The sequence below is a fragment of the Marmota flaviventris genome, chromosome X (assembly GCF_047511675.1).
Source record: "Marmota flaviventris isolate mMarFla1 chromosome X, mMarFla1.hap1, whole genome shotgun sequence".
Lineage (NCBI taxonomy): Eukaryota > Metazoa > Chordata > Mammalia > Rodentia > Sciuridae > Marmota > Marmota flaviventris.
This window is the reverse complement of record NC_092518.1, coordinates 103,059,793-103,079,674: the sequence shown is the minus strand read 5'-3', so window position 1 is coordinate 103,079,674 and position 19,882 is coordinate 103,059,793. Positions and strand designations below refer to the sequence as shown.

At 36.4% G+C, this 19,882-nt stretch overlaps 1 protein-coding gene across 2 annotated transcripts; it reads left to right on the top strand.

Annotated features, from left to right (window-relative positions):
• Positions 1-568: 568 nt before the first annotated feature.
• Upf3b (UPF3B regulator of nonsense mediated mRNA decay) lies at positions 569-18,220 on the top strand. 2 transcript variants are annotated; one of them, XM_071606336.1, is made up of 11 exons: positions 569-808; positions 1,683-1,789; positions 1,953-2,059; positions 7,619-7,717; positions 9,066-9,176; positions 10,392-10,435; positions 10,885-11,067; positions 11,474-11,512; positions 13,376-13,536; positions 13,837-14,131; positions 17,195-18,220. In XM_071606336.1, exons 1-11 carry the CDS (start codon positions 653-655, stop codon positions 17,342-17,344), a joined length of 1,452 nt encoding a protein of 483 aa, XP_071462437.1. In that variant the 5' UTR covers positions 569-652; the 3' UTR covers positions 17,345-18,220. The 2 variants fall into 2 exon arrangements, with proteins under 2 accessions (XP_071462437.1, XP_027786810.1); XM_027931009.2 differs by lacking the exon at positions 11,474-11,512.
• Positions 18,221-19,882: the final 1,662 nt, after the last annotated feature.

Sequence of the window (19,882 nt, the reverse complement as noted above, 5' to 3'; positions counted from 1 at the left end):
ATTCTTACTACACATATAGAGCACAATTTTTAATATCTCTGGATGTGTCTGGGCTTTTCTAATATTTATTTTTTAGTTGTAGTTGGACACTACCTTTACTTTATTTATTTATTTAGGATTGAACCCAGGCCCTCACCCGTGCTAGGCGAGCGCTCTACCGCAGAGCCACAATCCCAGCCCCTATATTTTGATCTTTAAAAAATTCCTAAATTTTCAAGGTGAAAAGATTCGATTTATTACAAATAGGAACATGAGATATCTAAGGTTCCCATACTCCTAACCAAAAGCGGATAACCGTTTTGTATGCCGGGATATGTACTCCCTGAAAGAGCTGTTTCTAGTCAAGATGGCCGAGTTGCTCACGATGCGCGAAGGGGCGGGCCTCGAGGGAATCTGGGTCGCGAGGGGATTGGGCGGCGCGGGGACTCAGCAGGCGGGAAGTAAAGACCAGGTATTAGAACCTTTCCACTAAGGGAAGCTGAGCACCCTGAAGTATCGCGAGATTTTGGGGGGCCCAATGGAACACGCAGCTCGGCTTATCACTAGGGGTATTTGTTGGGGGCGGAGCTCCAACGGGAGCTACCCGCGAGTCGTAGGTGCCCAGCGTAACGGCGTTGGCTGAGCGGCCGCTCGGAGGAGCGTAACCGTGGCCATGAAGGAAGAAAAGGAGCACAGGCCTAAGGAGAAGCGAGTAACCCTGTTAACACCTCCGGGGGCCACAGGAAGCAGCGGTGGGGCTTCGTTGGAAGGTGCCAAAGGGGACGATAAGCAGGACCGCAACAAGGAGAAGAAAGAAGCTCTAAGCAAGGTGCCCAGCGGCAGCTGGCCCGAGAGGGCGGGACGGGTCCATGGCTCGTGGAGGTTGCTGGAATGGGGTTGTTTCTTCCTCTATTGGTTCTTCTCTCTCTTCGTCTGAATGAAAATCGCTTCACTTTGTCTTGTATATTAGCCCTAAATGGGGGGGCGTCCCTCCTGACCAAGCTCTGGGGTGGGGTTAGGGAAAAAGGGAATTCCCCAGACAAGGGTTTAGGTCCGAGCTTCTAGATGATAATGGGAGGGGAGAGCGGAAGTAAAGGAATGAGGAATAAAGTTTAATTGGGGAGAATTATTAGTGAAGGGAACATCGGGGTGGGAGTAGTTTGCGGTAGGAATATTAATCGAGGTGAATTGGGGGAGAGGGCTAGGAGGATTAATTGTCTGGAAAGGCAGATCGAGAACATACTGTTTTGAGAGCAGTGGACGAATTTTTTGTCTGCGTTATGGAGTTTTTACGTCTTTAAGCTGAATGGTCAAGGATTTTGTTTTAGGGTGTGTTAGACTGGATGAGAGATACCACTAAATTCAAATTTCATGGCAAAAGACCAGAGATGGTATGCTAATTTGCTACTAGATCTATTGGAAATGAATAGTAGACAGTGTTTCCCAAAACTGGTAAACTGTGCGATAACAGCAGAACGGGAGGTTTTCCTTGCCCCAGGCGGTTTTCATTTCCAGGAGTTTTTAAAAACCGCGTTAGTATTACATTTGACTAATTCTGAGCATTGGACTACAGAAGAATATTTTCTCTTGGGTTTTAATAAGTGATCTTATATTTTAAAGCCGATCTTCAGGGACTGTGATTCTTTCAGGTATGATAGAAAGTTGACTTGTACTAATTTTATTTTCCTTATTCATTTCCTAAGGTGGTAATTCGAAGATTACCTCCCACTTTGACCAAGGAACAGCTTCAGGAACATCTTCAACCTATGCCTGAGCATGATTATTTTGAGTTTTTTTCTAATGACACTAGGTAAAAGAAAAAAGAGGGAGGGGTAAATGAAAAAGGTTTCTTCCATTCTTTTTACCTTGTTAGTGTTTTTCATTTGATTTTTGATCCTGTCTCTTTAAATGTGTACTTGTAATTCAGCCAGACACATGCAAGTACATTTACATAATTGCTTTCTTCTCTGCAGTCTGTATCCTCATATGTATGCCAGAGCATACATCAACTTTAAAAACCAAGAGGACATTATTTTGTTCAGGGATCGCTTTGATGGTTATGTATTCCTTGACAATAAAGGTGAGTCTTTGTAACTGAACTAGAAGGGGAGTTTGTCATTTTTATGTTTAAAACAATATACACATGGCAGTGTTTTCTCCATGACTTTGTAGGTAGCTTTTCTAAAATCCTAGGTGATAAAATGTGTAACATTTAAAAAGCTTTACACATTTTATAAGCTTATTGTATTCTTATAAATTGGTAGTCCTGGGTATTTTTATTAACCTGTTATTTCTTTAATTTGATCAACCGAATGAAATTACCACAGTTTTCTCTTTGTGAGACAGATTTTTTTTTTTTTTTTTTTTGTCCTGGATTAGACCTTCTGTTTTGACTGTTTAGTCACAGCAGCAATTCTGGTAAATGACTCTTTAAACTTGTATGACAAGTTTTAAATATTTACTTCTCACCCTGCTTCAAGGACCATTTATTTAATTATTTAATTCATATCTTTTAAGCCAACAGTTGTATATAATTAAAACATCAAGTTTGATCCTCCTACATTATATCCAGAAGGGTCTAGTCTACAGGGAAGGCATAGTTCTGCCTTAACTTGCTTTTTATTTAAAACCTGCTGCTTGCAACATTTAGCCAGAACATATCCAAGTTGCCATTTCTTACCTTTTGGGGGGCTTTGTAATCATAGGTAAATGGTGTGGTTTGTTTTGTTTTGTTTTCTTAGTATTACTTCAATTTGGTAAAATTTATCAGGGATTATGCCAATAAAAGCTGAAGAAGGATTGCCACCTGTGTTTGTCCAACTTTTTTTTTTTTTTTTGTGCTGGGCATCAAACCTTGGGCCTTGTGCATGCTAAGCTTGTGCTCTACCCCTGAGCTACATCCCCGCCCTACTCCCACATTTATTAATTCCCTCAAACCATCTAGTTATCCACCCTATTTTTGGGATAAAAGATGGTTTTCCATCTTTTTATTCCAGTAGATAGTAATGATTTCCTATTTACTTAGCTTGGAAATCCAAGTTGTGTTTGATTTTTACATTTCTTTTTAAAACTTAAATTTAATACAAGTGATGAGTCTTGTCAGTTTAATGTTTTTATTGTCTTATTCTCCTAGACCTAATTATACTTTTATATTTTATGTCCTTATCAGCTAATGCTTAGACAACTACTGTCTGTAAATTTACAGGATTTTCTATTTATATTTAATTCAATGTATTGTCATAAAATTAATCTTTTAAAGTTAACAGTTGTGGAAAAGAATGAAAGTATGAACTCAGATTGTTAGCCAAAGCCCTCCATAGTCTGGCCTTGCTCCTGCTTTTTCAGCCTGTCTTCCACAATTTCCCTCTGCTTTAGTCTGGTTTATTTATTCCATTCCTTCTCAGATATATCACAATTATTTAGCTAATCTGATTCTGCATTTGCTAGGATTTCTTTTTAAAAAAACATTTATATTTTTAGTTGTAGTTGGACACAATACCTTTATTTTATTTATTTTTATGTGGTGCTGAGGATCGAACCCAGGGCCTCACATGTGCTAGGATGAGCGCTCTACCGCTGAGCCACACTCAGCCCTCTTTTTATAAATATATTTTTTAGTTAAAGATGGACACAATACCTTTATTTTATTTATTTATTTTTATGTGGTGCTAAGGATGGAACCCAGTGCCTCACATGTGCTAGGCAAGCTCACAACCACTGAACTATAACCTCAGCTCCATTTGCTAAAACCACATTTCCTCTATGATTGCTTTGTGATGCCTTTAGGTCAATTCTTATTCTCATTTATGCCAATGATCAAAGTAGTAGTTTGTACCTTGTGTGACATTGTTCTATGGCTGGAATCTGGAGAATTTTTTCTAGTAATTGTTTTGTTTTTTTCTTTTTTCTATTGAGATATAAATTCGCATACCATGAAATTCACCTACTTAAAGTATATGACTCAGTGGTTTTTGGTATATTCACAAAGCTGTGCAACTATTTCCAGAATGTTTTCATCATTCCAGAAAGACACTTATATGTCTATTAGTAGTCATCTCCTATTCTCCCCTTCCCCCAGTCCCTGACAATCACTAATTTACTTTGTACCTCTATGAATTTCTTTATTCTGGACATTTCATATAAACATACATATGTGGTCTTTTATGACAGACTTCTTTAACTTAACATAATGTTTTCAAGGTTCATCCATGTTATAGCATGTATCATCACTTCATTCTTTTTTATTATTTTCTGCATTATTTAAATTGTGGCAAAATTAATATAAAATTTTCCATCTTAATCATTGTTAAGTGTACATCAGTAGTGTTAAGTATACTCATATTGTGCAACCAATCCAGAAATTTTTTATCTTGCACCAGGCACAGTAGCACACATCACAGCAACTTGGGAGGCTGAGGCAGAAGGATCACAAATTCAAAGCCAGTCTCAGCAACTTAGTGAGACCCTATCTCAAAAATAAAAAGGACTGGGGATGTAGTTCAGTGGTAAAATGCCTCTGGGCTCAATTCCCAGTGCCAATTTTTTTTTTATCTTGCAAAACTGATACTTTACCTATTAAACAACTAGCCATCTGTTCCCCATATACTTCTACTGTCTGTCTCTATGAATTTGAACTATCCTAGATACCTCAAATAATTGGAATCATACAGTACCTTTTTGTGACTGGCTTCACTTAGCATAACATTCTTAAGGTTCATCCATGTTGTATTATGTATCAGAATTTCATTTTTAATGTGAATGTTCTATTGTACATATACACCATATTTTGTTTATCCATTTATCAAGGGACACTTGGGTTGCTTCTACTCTTGGCTAGTAGGAATGATACTGCTATGAACATGGGTGTGCAAATGTGGAATTTCTGGGTCATATGGTAATTGATTTCTTTTTTCTTTTTTTTCCTTGGGATTGAACCCAGGGCTTCAAACATGCTAAGCAGGCATTCTAGCACTGAGTTATATCCCTAGCCTCTATTTTTGAGGAATAAAAAATAGTGTTTTTCCTAACAGATACACCATTTTACATTCCCACAAATAAAATAACAAATGTTCCGATTTTTCCACATCCTTATCAGCACGTTATTTTCTTTTTCTTTCTTTCCTTTCTTCTTTTTGTTTTTTACCAGGGATTGAACCAGGGGCATTCAACCACTAAGCCACACCTCCAGCCCAATTTTTATTTTGAGACACGGTCTAGCTAAGTTGCTTAGGGCCTAAGTTGCTGAGGCTGGTTTCAAACTTGTGTCTCAGCCTCCTGAGCCACTGTGCCCAGCATCTTTGGTTTTTGATAGTTGCCATCTTAACAGGTAATAGCTTGTTGTGGTTATGATTTGCATTTCCTTACTTATTAGTGATGTTGAACATCTTTCCATAAGTTTGTTGGCCATTTGCATACCATCATTGGAGATAATTCTTTTTTGTTTTTGTTTTTTGCATTATTGGGGATTGAACACAGGGCCTTGTGTATGCTAGGCAAGGATCCTACCACTGAGCATATCCTCAGCCCTGAGAAATTTCTATTCAAGTACTTTTACCATTTTTTAATTGTTTTTTTGTTGTTGAGTTGTAGAAATTCTTTATATATTCTGGATATTACACTTTGTCAGATAATATGATGTGGAACTATTTTCTTTCAGTTATCTTTTCACTTTGTTGAATGTGTCCTTTGGTGCAGTTTTAAAATTTTTTTAAATTTATTTTTTAGTTATAGGTAGATACAATATCTTTGTTTATTTTTTATGTGGTGCTGAGAATCAAACCCAGTACCTCACACATTGTAGGCAAGTGCTGTACCTCTGAGCCACAATCCAGCCCTTAAATTATTTTTTAATACCTTTATTTCATTTAGTAATTTTTACATGGTGCTAAAGATTGAACCCAGGACCTCACATATGCTAGGCAAGTGTTCTACCACTGAGCTACAACCCCAGCCCTATTGCACAGTTTTTAATTTTGATAAAGCCCAATTAATTTTTTTAAATATTTATTTTTTAGTTCTAGTTGGACAAAATACTTTTATTTTATTTATTTTTTTATATGGTGCTGAGGATCGAACCCAGGGCCTTGCATGTGCTAGGCGAGCACTCTACCGTTGAGCCACAATCCCAGCCCCCAGTTAATTTTTTAACAAGAGTTTTATTGTAGTGAGAGTACTTCACATGAGATCCGCCCCTCTTTTTACATTTATTACTTATGCTTTTCGTGTCTTGGGGTTTTTGTTTGTTTGTTTGTTGCCATTAACAGGTTTTTCTTTCAGCTTTATTGAGGTATAATTGACAAACATATATGTTTAAATTGTACAATATGATAATTTAATATACATTTGTATTGTGAAATTATCACAATGAATTTAGTTAACACACCTATCAACTCAGGTAGTTACCTTTTTAAAAGTAATAGCTTTTTTGAGATATAATTCACATATCATAAAATTTACCCTTTTAAAGTATATACTTCAGTGGCTTTTTATATATTTACAAAGTTGTGCAACCATCACCACCATCTAATTATAGAACATGTTCCTCACCCCAAAGAGAAACCCCATCCCCATTAGTTGTTAACTCCTATTCTCACCACCATCATCCCAAGCTCTGGTCAACCATTAATCTAGCTTCTACCTCTCTTTAAATTTGCCTGTTCTAGAGATTTCTATTTTTTTTTTTTTTTAGTACTGGGGTTTGAACTCAGGAGCACTTGACTACTGAGTCACATCCTCAGCCCTATTTTGTATTTTATTTAGAGAGAGGGTCTCACTAAGTTGCTCAGTGCCTTGCTTTTACTGAGGCTGGCTTTGAACTCGTGATCATCCTGCCTCAGCCTCCCAACCTGCTGGGATTACAGGCATACGCCACCATGCCTGGCAAGATTTCTAATTTTTTAAAATATTTTTTTAGTTGTAATTGGACACAATACCTTTATTTATTTATTTATTTATTTATTTACTTGCTTGCTTGCTTACTTACTGTGGTGCTGAGGATCAAACCCAACTCCTTGCACGTGCTAGGCGAGCGCTCTACTGCTAAGCTCCAGCCCAAGATTTCTAATTTTTAAAACATTTTTTTAGATGTTGATGGACCTTTATTTTATTCATTTGTTTATATTCGGTGCTGAGAATCGAACCCAGTGCCTCATACATGCTAGGCAAGAACTCTACCACTGAGCCACAACCCCAGCCCAAGATTTCTAATTTTTTTAAACAAAAATGTACAGGGTTTGTTTTTACATATCAAAGTGCCACATTTTACAAGTTGAATTTAAATGAATATTTTACTTACCTGCCATATCTTCATTAATGTACTTGAGACAGGGTTTTGCTGTGTTGCCCAGGCTGATCTCAAACTTCTGAGCTCAAGCCATACTCCCAAGCTACTGGTACTACAGGTGTGTGCCACACACTCAGCTTGCTGCCATTGTCACTAATTATGTTTTTAGTGTGAATTTGGGGCTCCATTGGTAGCCTGTTGATTACAATTGTGCCAGTGTGATTTATGCAATTTGAGAGACTGTCTTCAAATGACTGTCATCTGAGGAGACCTAGAAAACGGTGGATAGATTCTCTTGTATCCACTTTTTACATTTTCTTTGTTATAGAAAGTATATATATTTTTTTCTCTAAACAGGTCAGGAATATCCTGCTATAGTAGAATTTGCACCTTTTCAAAAAGCTGCAAAAAAGAAGACTAAGAAAAGAGATACCAAAGTTGGGACTATTGATGATGGTACAGTATAGCTTTAGTTACATAATGCTATTGCCATAGACTTTTAAAAAATTAAGTCAATTTTAAGAATTCATTAGACCCCAGTATTTTAAATTAGAAAACACACAGAATAAAATTAATGAGAAATGTTATTTCAGTGAAAGCTTTGCTTAATTCTTAGAATGTAGATGGGTTTCTTGCAGAGTTTCTGCTTTCTGGCTAGTGGCATTTCATTCTTCTACCACTGAGCAATATGATATTGACTACTGAGTGGTAAATCATCATGGGTTTATTAAGTAGAAGACAATGGGGGAAAATCAGATGTTTCCAAGTACAGCTGTTCCTTGAGGTGCCTTATCATTGTTACAATTATTTGATTTTTAGTTTCCATCATCTTTATAAAGAAGAAGGTTTGAACCATGATGGAAAAATTTCCATACCCAAGTAACTTCATATAAAGTTGTTGAAGTAGTCAGTACTATTTTCTAGGCTTTGAATATGTAGTTAACCGCACATGTAGTAATTAGGTTGAATAAAAATACAGGAAGTAAAAAACTACAATAAGTTCTATGTTAGGTAGACCAGCTCCAGATTTTAAGATCTCTGTATTGTTATGCTGGACAAGTATTGTGTAATAACTCTTTGTTATTTTGGGTAAGGGTTTTTTACTGCAAATACTTTGTATGAGAGATTGATATTTTAGGATCATCTGGTTGAATTTCTATCATTTGTTAACATAAAAGATATGTTATTAAATAGTAAAAACTCAATAACATAGCTGCTTATTGATGATACCACAGATTTAGATACAGAAGACAAGATCAATGTGTAGAAATGAGCCAGATGTATATCTCTTTCTGAGAGGTTTCTAGGAAAGAACTACAGGAATTATTGTTGCCTCCTGTACCACATCTAGGACTTTCCCTCCATCTCACCAGTTTATCTTTTTGGAACACCCGATTTTCTATGTTGAATTTACTTAAAGTGAGGTGTATTCATATAGGAATTGCTTATATATTATACCTAATATTCTCTGAAGGTTCCACATATATAACTTTTATTTAGTTCTCCCACAAGTGTGACTCGGATTAGTAGGAATGTTGATTTTTAACAGCAAACTATAACACCCCTGGTGAGTCTGTTTAAATGTGTGGTGTCTCATTTTTCTTGACCCAAATTCCCTTAGTAGGTATTAGTAAAGGGAGTTCTAAGAGTAAGGGACCAGTTAAGCCCCAAATAGTCTTATCTTCTGTATTTTTCAGTTTTTTATGAAGTAGAAACTTATCTTCTTTGCTAAATAAGTATCTTAGATAGTATTTCCTTTTTTGTTTAAAGTCTCAGTTTTCTGGTTTCTTAAATGATTATTTAGATCCAGAATATAGAAAATTTTTGGAGACTTATGCCACAGATAATGAGAAAATGACATCTACTCCAGAGACACTGCTAGAGGAAATAGAAGCCAAAAACAGAGAATTAATAGGTAAGTGGGCAAAGGAATTGGGGCAACAGCTTTTTCATCAGATACCCAAGTCTATCTCCTATTTCCCTCACTTGCTCTGTGTGACCTTGGGGAAGTCACTCCCTTCTCTGAGTATTTCTTCTATTGGAAAATGCAGAGATAATACCTGTCTCACAGAATTATGAGAATGCATTGATAAGATGGGACAAATTCTTGGTTACCTGCATAATGTCATGTTTAAAAAAAAGTTTAAAGACTGATAAGGCATGTTTAGACAGTGGTATGTCTTTGAAGATTACCTGGTATTCTTAAAATTTTTTTGACCTGAAAATATGAAAAAATGAAATTAGTTACTGCAAAATTGAAAAACTCTTGGAGAAATTGTAGCTTGAATGTTGGTTCTAAGTAAGGTTGATATTACAGTAGCAGTTCTAAACAGGAGCATAGTCTTTGACTATGATTTCCACTCCTAGGAATTTGTTTTCAGGAAGTAATGTGTTCCAAAAGTTAATTGCAGGAGGGCGTGGTGGCACATGCCTGTAATCCCAGCAGTTCAGGAAGCTGAGGCAGGAGAATTGCAAATTCAAAGCTAGCCTCAGCAATGTAGCAAAGCCCTTAGTGACACCCTGTCTCTAGATAAAAAGTGAAAAGGGCTGGGGATGTGGCTCAGTGATTGAGCACCCCTGGGTTCAATTTCAATCCCCAGTACCAAAAAAAAAAAAAAAAAAAAAAGAGATGACTATAAGGCTCATAGCATTTTTCAGAATGTTAAAAAATTGACTTATTTTTCGTCTAAAACTTGTTTTTTATTAATGGCTGCATAAGATAAGTCCATTTTGGGTAACATCCTTACAATAAATTCCCTTAGTGGAAATACGGGGTCAAAAGGATTGGATATTTTTAGTCTCTTCAATTTGTTTCCACTCGAACAAATTTGTACTCCTATCAGTAAAACAAGAGAATGACCTTTGTACATAATTCTCACTAACTGCAAATTTACTCTTAAAAGATTGATTTATTATTTTAATGGGAGTTTCTTCAGTTTTTAAAAAAGTATTTTAAACCTGTATTGTTGAAATCAAATACTATTAAACTTCTTTTTGATAATACAATTGTGAACTTTCTGTCTAAGGGGTATAGTTTTCCCATCTTGGTTTGGTGGCATGAAATGTCAGAAAGTGGAATCCTTTCTAAGGGTTGACAAGTATTATTAACAATCTGTTTATATTTATGTAGCTAAAAAGACAACCCCACTATTGAGCTTCCTGAAAAACAAGCAGGTAAATCTTTTGTTTTTATAGTTTTCTCTTTAAATTCGTTAGTTCATATTCTATAAACATTTTAAGAGCATTGGGCTCATATAGGAGAAATAGCCACTTTTTCCACAACTGTTCTTTAAAGAATTGGCTCCTTAGTCTCACTTTGGCCTTCTCCTTCACTCTGGTTGTGGGACCAGGGGTTCACTCTGCAAATCTGCAGAGCCCTTAGCTTATCCCAGAGACATTCTTGACACATATTGAAAGATTCTGAAAATATAGAAGGCAGCAGTGGGATTTTAGCAGGTTCTCTACTTTCTCTCTCATTTTCTGAGTAGGGTGGGGGTTTGAGTAGGTGGTAGAAAGTAGGAAGGAAAGATGATTCAGTTTAGTGAGTGACTACCATGCCTTTGGGATTGATTAGGTTTTAGGTGATGTTTTGTTTGAAGACTTGTTTCAATGTCTCTTTCTAGAGAATGAGAGAAGAAAAGAGGGAAGAAAGAAGAAGGCGAGAAATAGAAAGAAAAAGACAACGAGAAGAGGAGAGAAGGAAATGGAAAGAGGAGGAGAAAAGAAAAAGGAAAGATATAGAAAAGCTAAAGAAGATAGATAGAGTTCCAGAAAGAGACAAATTAAAGGATGAACCAAAGATTAAGGTATGAAAATAATTGAAACCAACTACATGTTGCTTAAAATTGCATGGTTTTTTTTTTTTTTTTTTGCATGCATCTTGTGTTTGTGTAAATGAGTTTTTTTGGTTGTTGCTGTTTTGGGGGGGTTGTCCTTTTTTGCAGGGGGTGGTAGTACACAGTAAAAATCTTTCCTATTAAAATAATTTTTTAAATTATGATAATTTATAAGGATTAAGTATTGTATATGATATTATTTAATGAATATCTTTTTTAAAAATCATTGAAAATGTTTGATATTTGGACTATTAGTCTCAGTTCACAGTAAATGAGGGCTCAGGGCTGGCTGGCATGAATTTTGGGTTTTATTCAGCTTTTCCTTCATAATTGATACATGAAGTTGCCTCATCTGTTTGTTTTCCACTGTCTTCAGGTACACAGGTTTCTGTTACAAGCTGTGAATCAGAAAAATGTAAGGACCAATTACATGATACAGAGCACCTAGTATCATGTCACACACACAGGTCTTAGCTCCTCAGTCCTTTTGGTGGTGGTGGTGGTAGTGTTACCTATTAAACCCATTCAGACTGATGTGGGTCTTTTTAAAAGCTGAGCTATTTAAATTCCTACCCTAAAATGAAGCTGAGGTGATTTCCTAATGTTCTGCTTCAATGACATACAGCCAGAGGACAACCAGGCCTATATACCTCTTTCTCATCATCTTATATGCCTCTCATAACTGGCTGCCTTGTGGGAGGACTAGGGATAAATATCCTGCATTAAGTATTTTTCCCCTCTCACATGACTCCCATGTTATCTTCTTGCATCTGAGAATCTGTGAGTAGCAGATTCTGATCAGTGCATTGCATGTAGGAAGGAGAAACCCTGTAGAAAGATCCCAACCTTGCTGCTTTTCTTCTGAGGGCATGGCTTGGGCAGTTCTTACTTCTTGGGGAAGTACTAGTACCTAGTACTTCAGAAAGTCAGAGAACATCTCATAGAGATGGCAGCAGGGTCTCCTTTTACCTCCTGAAAACTCAGAAGTTTATGTGGCTAGGGTTCCCTGAGTCTGCACAGGACTCATTATTGGTAATAGGTGCTTAGGGGAAGGGGGAGTTTCCCATTTTAATTCTTTCCAGCAATCTCTTTGTCTGCCGTGCCACAAGTGATTTGACTTGCTATTCCTGATGATCAGCAAGGCAGAAGGTAGAGCCAGCCATGCTAGAGACATTCATTAATGTTCTTATTAGAATAATAAACATCTTGGCTTCAAATACAGATGTTCATTAAAGAAATAAGAACACGTCCAATGAAACCTGCACACGGTATCCTCACTTTACAGTGGTGCTTTCTTCTTGTCCAATTTGGACTCCTATTTGCAGTGGCTGTCTGTGTGCTGGAATGCTCCATGCTTAAGTCTTCTGATGCTTTGCCTTTTGCTTGGTGACTAGTATGATGCCTTTACCCTGAGATGAACCTTGTATGAAGCCCTCACTTTGAGACTTAAAATACTTCTATTTTGCCTAAGAATCTCTCTGACTACACTTAAGTGTGGGTATTCTAGAGAGATTTATAGCAGTGATGTGAGAAAGAATAACATTTTTGAACATATATATATGTGTGTCATATATATATGTGTGTGTGTATATGTGTGTATATATATTTTATATATATTTATATGTGTGTGTGTGTGTATATATATATATATATATATATATATATATATATGCCATTGAATGGAGTTCCTACTCAGTAGAGATGGAACTTCCCCATCTATAATATAAGGCATTTGGATTTTTAAATCAAATACCAGGTAATTCTTGCTATTTATCTCTAATGATAATTTTACCATCATAAATATGTTATTCTCAGGCTCAAGGCAGAATTATTCCTGCAATGGATCTCTCCTTTGGTGACCAAGATATTTGTCATTCCAAATTCATACCCATAGATAGTTCTATAGTAATGATCTACATAGCATTTTGAATTTGTGAAATATTTTCCCATCAAATTATATTGATAGACATGCTGGTGTGCTACAAAGCATACTTGGAGGTGTGCATTGGTTCACTTACAGGTTGACCCATTCAAAGCCAAAGGAGTCTTGATCCCATTGCCACAAAGTGATTAAACCACTTAATTTGGGTGGATAACACTTTCACATTAATAGCATTACTATTCTCATGCACTAATTGTTCACCTGAAAGATTAAGAGAACCTGCAGAAATATGGGGGCCTTCTACAGTCTAAACTTTAAATATTTAGTATATTGTTTTAATTGAATCCAAAGACAGTGCCCCACTCTTCAAAATAAAACAACGTGTTTTCTTTAAAGTTACTCAAGAAACCAGAAAAAGGAGATGAAAAAGAGTTGGACAAAAGAGAAAAAGCCAAGAAACTGGACAAAGAGAATCTGAATGATGAAAGACCCAGTGGGCAAAGTTGTATACTGCCCAAGCATTCTGAAGGCGAATTTAAAGATGAAAAGCCAAAGAGGTAAGTCAGTCAAGGGCTCTTGGCTATATTTGATTGCTAGATGCTAATTTCATTGCTATAACCTGGAATTGTATTTGGATTAAGATAAAACTGTTTAATATGGGATAAGGAGACAAGGAGGAAGGTCAAATATTCTGGTAACTTAATCTGGATCAATGATTTTGGGGTCTTGTTGTTTTCTAAAACACTAGTATTTTTTTCCTTGCTGTAAAAGTGCAACCTCACTGCAGTGGCCAAATCAGAATTAGTGTTCCTGCATTTGTGGTTATGTTTGAGGGTTCAGTCTCTGTTTTCATGCAGATCTGAAGATGAGAGTTGCAGAGACTATAGGGAGAGGGAACGAGATTACGAACGAGATCAGGAGCGCATTTTCCGTGAGAGAGAGAGACTAAAGCGGCAAGAAGAAGAGCGCCGAAGGCAGAAAGAGCGCTATGAGAAAGAGAAAGCTTTTAAAAGAAAAGAAGAAGAGATTAAAAAAGAGAAAGAAGCATTTCGTGATAAAGGAAAGAAGAATGAAAGTACAGAATCAATAGGCAGCTCAGAAAAATCTGAAAAGAAAGAGGAAGTGGTTAAGAGAGACCGCATAAGAAACAAGGTACTGCTTTTTGTTAAATTTATTTCTCAAGGATTTGTTTTCCTCTTATGGCAAATGTAAAGGGGACAGCTTATAGTTTATTGTAGATACTTTTTATCTGGTGCTAGGGATCCAATCCAGGGCCTTAAAAGCACTTTGCCACTAAGCTACATCACCCAGCCCCTACTGTAGAATTTTTTTTGAGAAAAGACAATTAGGAAATAACTTTATTAAATTCAACATTTCACATCAGAGCATATATCCTATGCATATCATTGTTTCCCTATTTTGGACACTAACAACAATCTCCTTTATTTTTTTGAATTTTTAAATTCTTTTTAGTTATACATTAGAATGTATTTTGACATAGCATACATACATGAAGTATAACTTCCCATTTTTGTGTTTGTACATGATATGGAGTTACACTGCTCATGTACTCATATATGAACATAGGAATGTTATGTCTGATTCATTCTACTGTCTCTCCCTACTATGGAATTTTTAAGGGAGAAAAATTATAACTATTCATGACTTTTTTCAGTCTTTGATGGATTTTTTGTTGACTGTAGAAATTTCAAACATTCACAAAAGTAGAAAAAACAAGATATCATTAAACCCCTTGTACCCATCACCCAGCTTCAAGTTATCATTTTGTGGCTATCCCATCTCTACTGCTACTGAATTATTTTCAAGGAAATCCTAAACATTTAATTTCTTGTTTAAATATTTCAATATTAGAAATAGTCTTTATTTTTTCCTTTTGTTTTTAAATATTTATTTTTTTAGTTGTAGTTGGACACAATATCTTTATTTATTTATTTTTATGTGGTGCTGAGGATCGAACCCAGGGCCTCACACGTGCTAGGTGAGCGCCCTACCGCTGAACCACAACCCCAGCCCCCCCCTTTTTTTTTTGTACTTGGAATTGAACAGCACTCTACCCCTGACCTATAGCCCCAGCCTGAGTATTTTTCTTAATAATATATCCCCACCAGCATTTTCACACCAAAAGAACTAACAATAATTCCTCAACATCCTATCTACTCAGAGTTCAGATTTTCTCAATTCCTAATTGCTTTATTAATGTCATATATTCATATAAAGTTCCATAAATTGTATTTGCTTGAAATATCTCCTTAAGTTCTTTTTTGTTAGAACTTTACGGTTATACATAGTAGTTGGGAGTTCTCTTTTAACCTAAACAGTTCTCCCTTTTTTGTTTTCCTACCATTTATTTACTTGTTGCAGAAACCAATTTTTCTTGTAGAGCTTCTCACATTCTAGAATGGCAAATTACATGTCTTTTGTATCATTGAACATGTATCTTCCATTTTTCCTTTAAAACTAGTAATCAGGTGCTGGAGTTGTGGCTTAGTGGTAGAGCACTTGCCTGGCATATGTAAGGCCCTGGGTTCGATCCTCAGCACCGCATATAAATAAAAAAGTAAAATAAAAGATCCATTTACAACTAAAAAATATTTTTAAAAAACTAGTAATAAACAACTGAGGTTCTAGCTCAGTGGCAGAGTGCATGCCTAGCGTGCACAAGGACCTATGTTCAACCCACAGTACCAAAAATAAAGAATTAAAAAAGAAAATTAGTAGTTATTTCTAGGGCAGAGGCCAACAAACTTTCTGTAAAGGACCTCATGGTAAATATTTAAGGCTGGCTTCAGCCCTAGAAAAAAAATGAGCATGACTGTGCCAGTCAGACTTTATTTACAAAACCAGGCCACCTGTAATCTAGACACTTGGATATATTCAGCCATAATCTTTGGCAAGAATACTTTGTAGGTGATGCTGTACTTCCTTTCGATTGCATCACTTCAGTAACCATGGTGTCTGGGTGTCCTTTTCTTTGTGATGCTATGATTAATCAATAGCAGTTTTACTGTGATTATAATAACAGAATGTCGGTGAAAATAACTAGCTGAATTATTTATGGATAAAGGGTCCGTAACTTCTCAAATGGTTCTGCAGAAATAATTGTGTGTGTGTGAAAAGAATATGTGCACACATACATTAGAGACAAAGCAAATATGATAAAATGTTAGAAGTAATCTAGGAGAAGGACATGTGGATATTTATTGTAGATAAATAAGCCATTCTCTGAAGAGGTGGTTCACATAGTGCCTATACTGTATATTATACTCATTTCTCACTTTTCTAGTAAATGCCTGTCTGTATGAAAAAATAATAACAATAATGCTTTAGCTGGGCACAGAAGCACACGCCTGTAATCCTAGCTACTTAAAAGGCTGAGGGAGGGCTGGGTGCAGTGGCATACTCCTGTAATCCCAGCTGCTTGGGAGGCTGAGGCAGGAGGATTGAGAGTTCAAAGCTAGCCTCAGCAACTGCAAGACTGCTAAGCAACTCAGTGAGACCCTGTTTCTAAATGAAATACAAAATAGGGCTGGGGATATGGCTTAGTGGTCGAGTGCCCGAGTTCAACCCCCCATTCCCCAAAAAAAGAGGCTGAGGAAGGAGAATTGTGAGTTTAAGGCCAGACTAGGCAATTTAGTGAGAAAAAAATGCCATGTTTGTAGCATGTTCTATGGATCTGAGATCAGAATTTCAGGGAAATTTCTAATTTAAGAGTTTTCATTCTTTTATTGCATCATTCTTATATTTGTTTTCACTTCTAAACATTTTTGTGTGTTTAGTGCTAGAGAACAAACCCAGAGGCCTCACACATGCTAACTAAACGCTCTACCACTGAGCTATATCCTCAACCCCTCCTAAACACTTTTATGTGGTGTTGCATTTTAAAGTCAGTTTACTGATGGGGAGAAGAAATAGCTGATGGCTGTGGTTTTGAAGATTTAAAAAATTCAAAGTAATTAGTTCATGTTGAAATGGTTAAGAAAATTAGGCAGTTGATTTCTCAAAAATTTACCTTAGGCATATAAAATAATACTTACAGAAGTGTTTGCTTTTCTTTGGAGAGAGTAGATGGACAATTGTCATGTACTGTGTGCTCAGTTAGTTTGGTATATATTAATACATAATTTATGACTCTGAAAATCCTATGTGAAAGCTTAACAGAATGTTATAATATGTACATATTTTATTTTGCTTCAGGATCGTCCAGCAATGCAGCTCTACCAACCAGGAGCTCGAAGCCGAAATCGACTTTGTCCCCCTGATGACAACACCAAGTCTGCAGATTCAGCCACACAAAGAAAGGAGGAAAGTGGTATTAGCCATAGAAAAGAAGGAGGAGAGGAGTGATAAGTTCACATGGTCATAGGTGTCCTGACTGTGTAGGCAGCCAAAGAGCACGTATTAAGCAATCCAGAAGTGCCTTCAGGGCAAAGGAATAGAGAGAAAGAAAGAGGGTCGCTGTGCTGGTGGGATACACTGCAGAGGAGTATGTTTTGTGTCAAAGCAGGAATCTGATTGCAGGCTCAGAATTGGAAGTACAATTTCATTGTTTTTGCAATTTCTACAGATTAATTTTAAAGTGTCAGAAAAAGATGGTGGTAGATATGCCTTGTAATTTACAGGTGGGAAATGTTAAGTGAGGACTTAATTTAATATGACATGAAAAAAGAGAGAGCAAGCTGGCTCTAAAATCAAAAGGTGTTACTAATCCTGGATTGAATTTTCTGCATTTGAGTGGAGCAGAGTCACTTTGAAGTCTTGTTCAGATCTACTTATATTCCATTGTTGGTGATAACTATTGACTTTGTGTAGTGTAAGAGCAACAAGCACATAATTGTACAAGTACAGTGAAGAACAAATTTTTACTAATGCAAAAAAATTTCTTTTGATGCAAAAATTTTAAATTTTAAATAGTCACATTATATCTAGATCCTATGTCCTAAAATTTTAGGATTAGTGTTAGGTTTTTGTTTGCTTACGTGAGCTTAGCATCAATATTTTTAAACATCTCATTTCGCCTTTAGCATTTTTTTTCTATTAATAGGTATAATATAGTCCATGTTTGATTCTTGACAATACAGTCTTTGTTTTATATTAAGTCTCATGACTTGAGTGCATACTCTCTTCAGGAAGGAAATTACACCAATATCTGTTCCTGTAAAATAGCAGCTTTTAGTCCTGGCTTATTTTGTAGTGCTTTCAATAAATATCAGTAGCACTCAAGTATAGAGCTAAGTGTGTTCATTCATTTATTTATTTTTGTGGTAGTGGGCATGAAACATAGGGCCTCATGCTAAGCACACACTCTGCCACTGAGCTTCATCCCCAGGCCCAAGCTAAGTGTGTTTACTCAATAGCTATTGGTTTTAAGAAATTGAACTTTGATACTGAATTAACCTTTTGAGAATTTTGAAAGGGGGTGACCTGATATTAGTTTTTCACTAGTCCCAAAAGGAGAGGATAAAGTCAGGGCTAACTGATCTTGTTCTATAAGAACCAAAATGTTTGGACAACATTCTTGTGCTTCTGGCTTGATTTTCTTCCAGCCAGCTCTTTCTGATGTGGCATAAATTGGTCTTTACTTAATAAGTCAGTACTTTATATTTCCTCAGGTTTTGGAAACCAGTCCCAAGAAGAAGATAGAGCAGATGAAACTTGAGGACATTATGCTAAGTGAAATAAGCCAGTCACAAAAAGAAAATAAATATGATTCCACTTACATGAAATACTTAAAGTAGTCAAAGATCATAAAGTAGATTGGTCATTTTCAAGAGGTGGGCGAAGTGGGAAATGGGGAGTTATTGTTTAACGTGTAGCATTTCAGTTTTATAAGATGAGAAACTTATGGAGATGCATGGTGGCAATGGTTATACAACATTATGAAGGTATTCAAAATCACTGAACTGTGCTTTTAAATGATTTAAGGGGCCATTTGCAATGACACATTCTTGTAATCCCAGCAACTTGGGAGGCTGAAGCAGGAGGATTGCAAATTCAAGGTCAGCCTCAGCAACTTAGCAAGACCCTGTCTCAAAATTAAAAAGAAAAAAGAGACTGAGGATGAAACTTAGTGGTTAAGTGCTCCTGAGTTAAATCTACGGTACCAAAAATAAAATCAAATGGTTAAAGGTAAATTTTTGTATTATGTGTGGCTTTGTTTTTTTGGTACCAGAGATTGAACCCAGGAGTGCTTTACTACTAAGTTATACCCCCAGCCCTTTTTTTTTTTTTTTTGGTATCAGGGATTGAACCTAGGGGCACTTAACCACTGAGCCACATCCCCAGCCCTTTTTTATAATTTAATTAGGGACAGGGTCTTTCTGAGTTGCTTAGGGCCTCTGTAACTTGCTGAAGCTGGCTTCAAACTTGATATCCTCCTGCCTCAGCCTCAGCCTCAGCCTTCTGAATCATTGGGATTACAGGTGTGTACCACCATACCCCATTATGTGTATTTTACCATAATAAAAAAAATTGGGAAAAAATTTTTTTAAAATTAAAAAGCACATAGAAGAGCCATTAAAATGATAATGAAATAGTCTTCAACTAGGACAGAGTACTAAAATAAGGGAAGAGAAAATTTCCAAGAGAATGGCTGACAATGTCCTGTGTCAGAGAAAGGTTAGGGAAGACAAGAATTGTGAAGTGTTAATCCAATTTGGCATTATTGAACTCGTGAGAGAAACCATGTTAGGGTGAAGGGTGAATGGCAGGGGGCAGTGAAGATGGGGACAGTTCTATAAATGCATCTTGGAGTTCAGAGATCTGGGCTAGAGATATAGCTGGGAACTCATGTATTTTTAGTTGTTAATTGAAGCTATGGGAGTGGATTCCATCACTTAGGGGGAAAAGGTGAAGTAAGAACTGAAGCAGGGGCTGGGTTGTAGC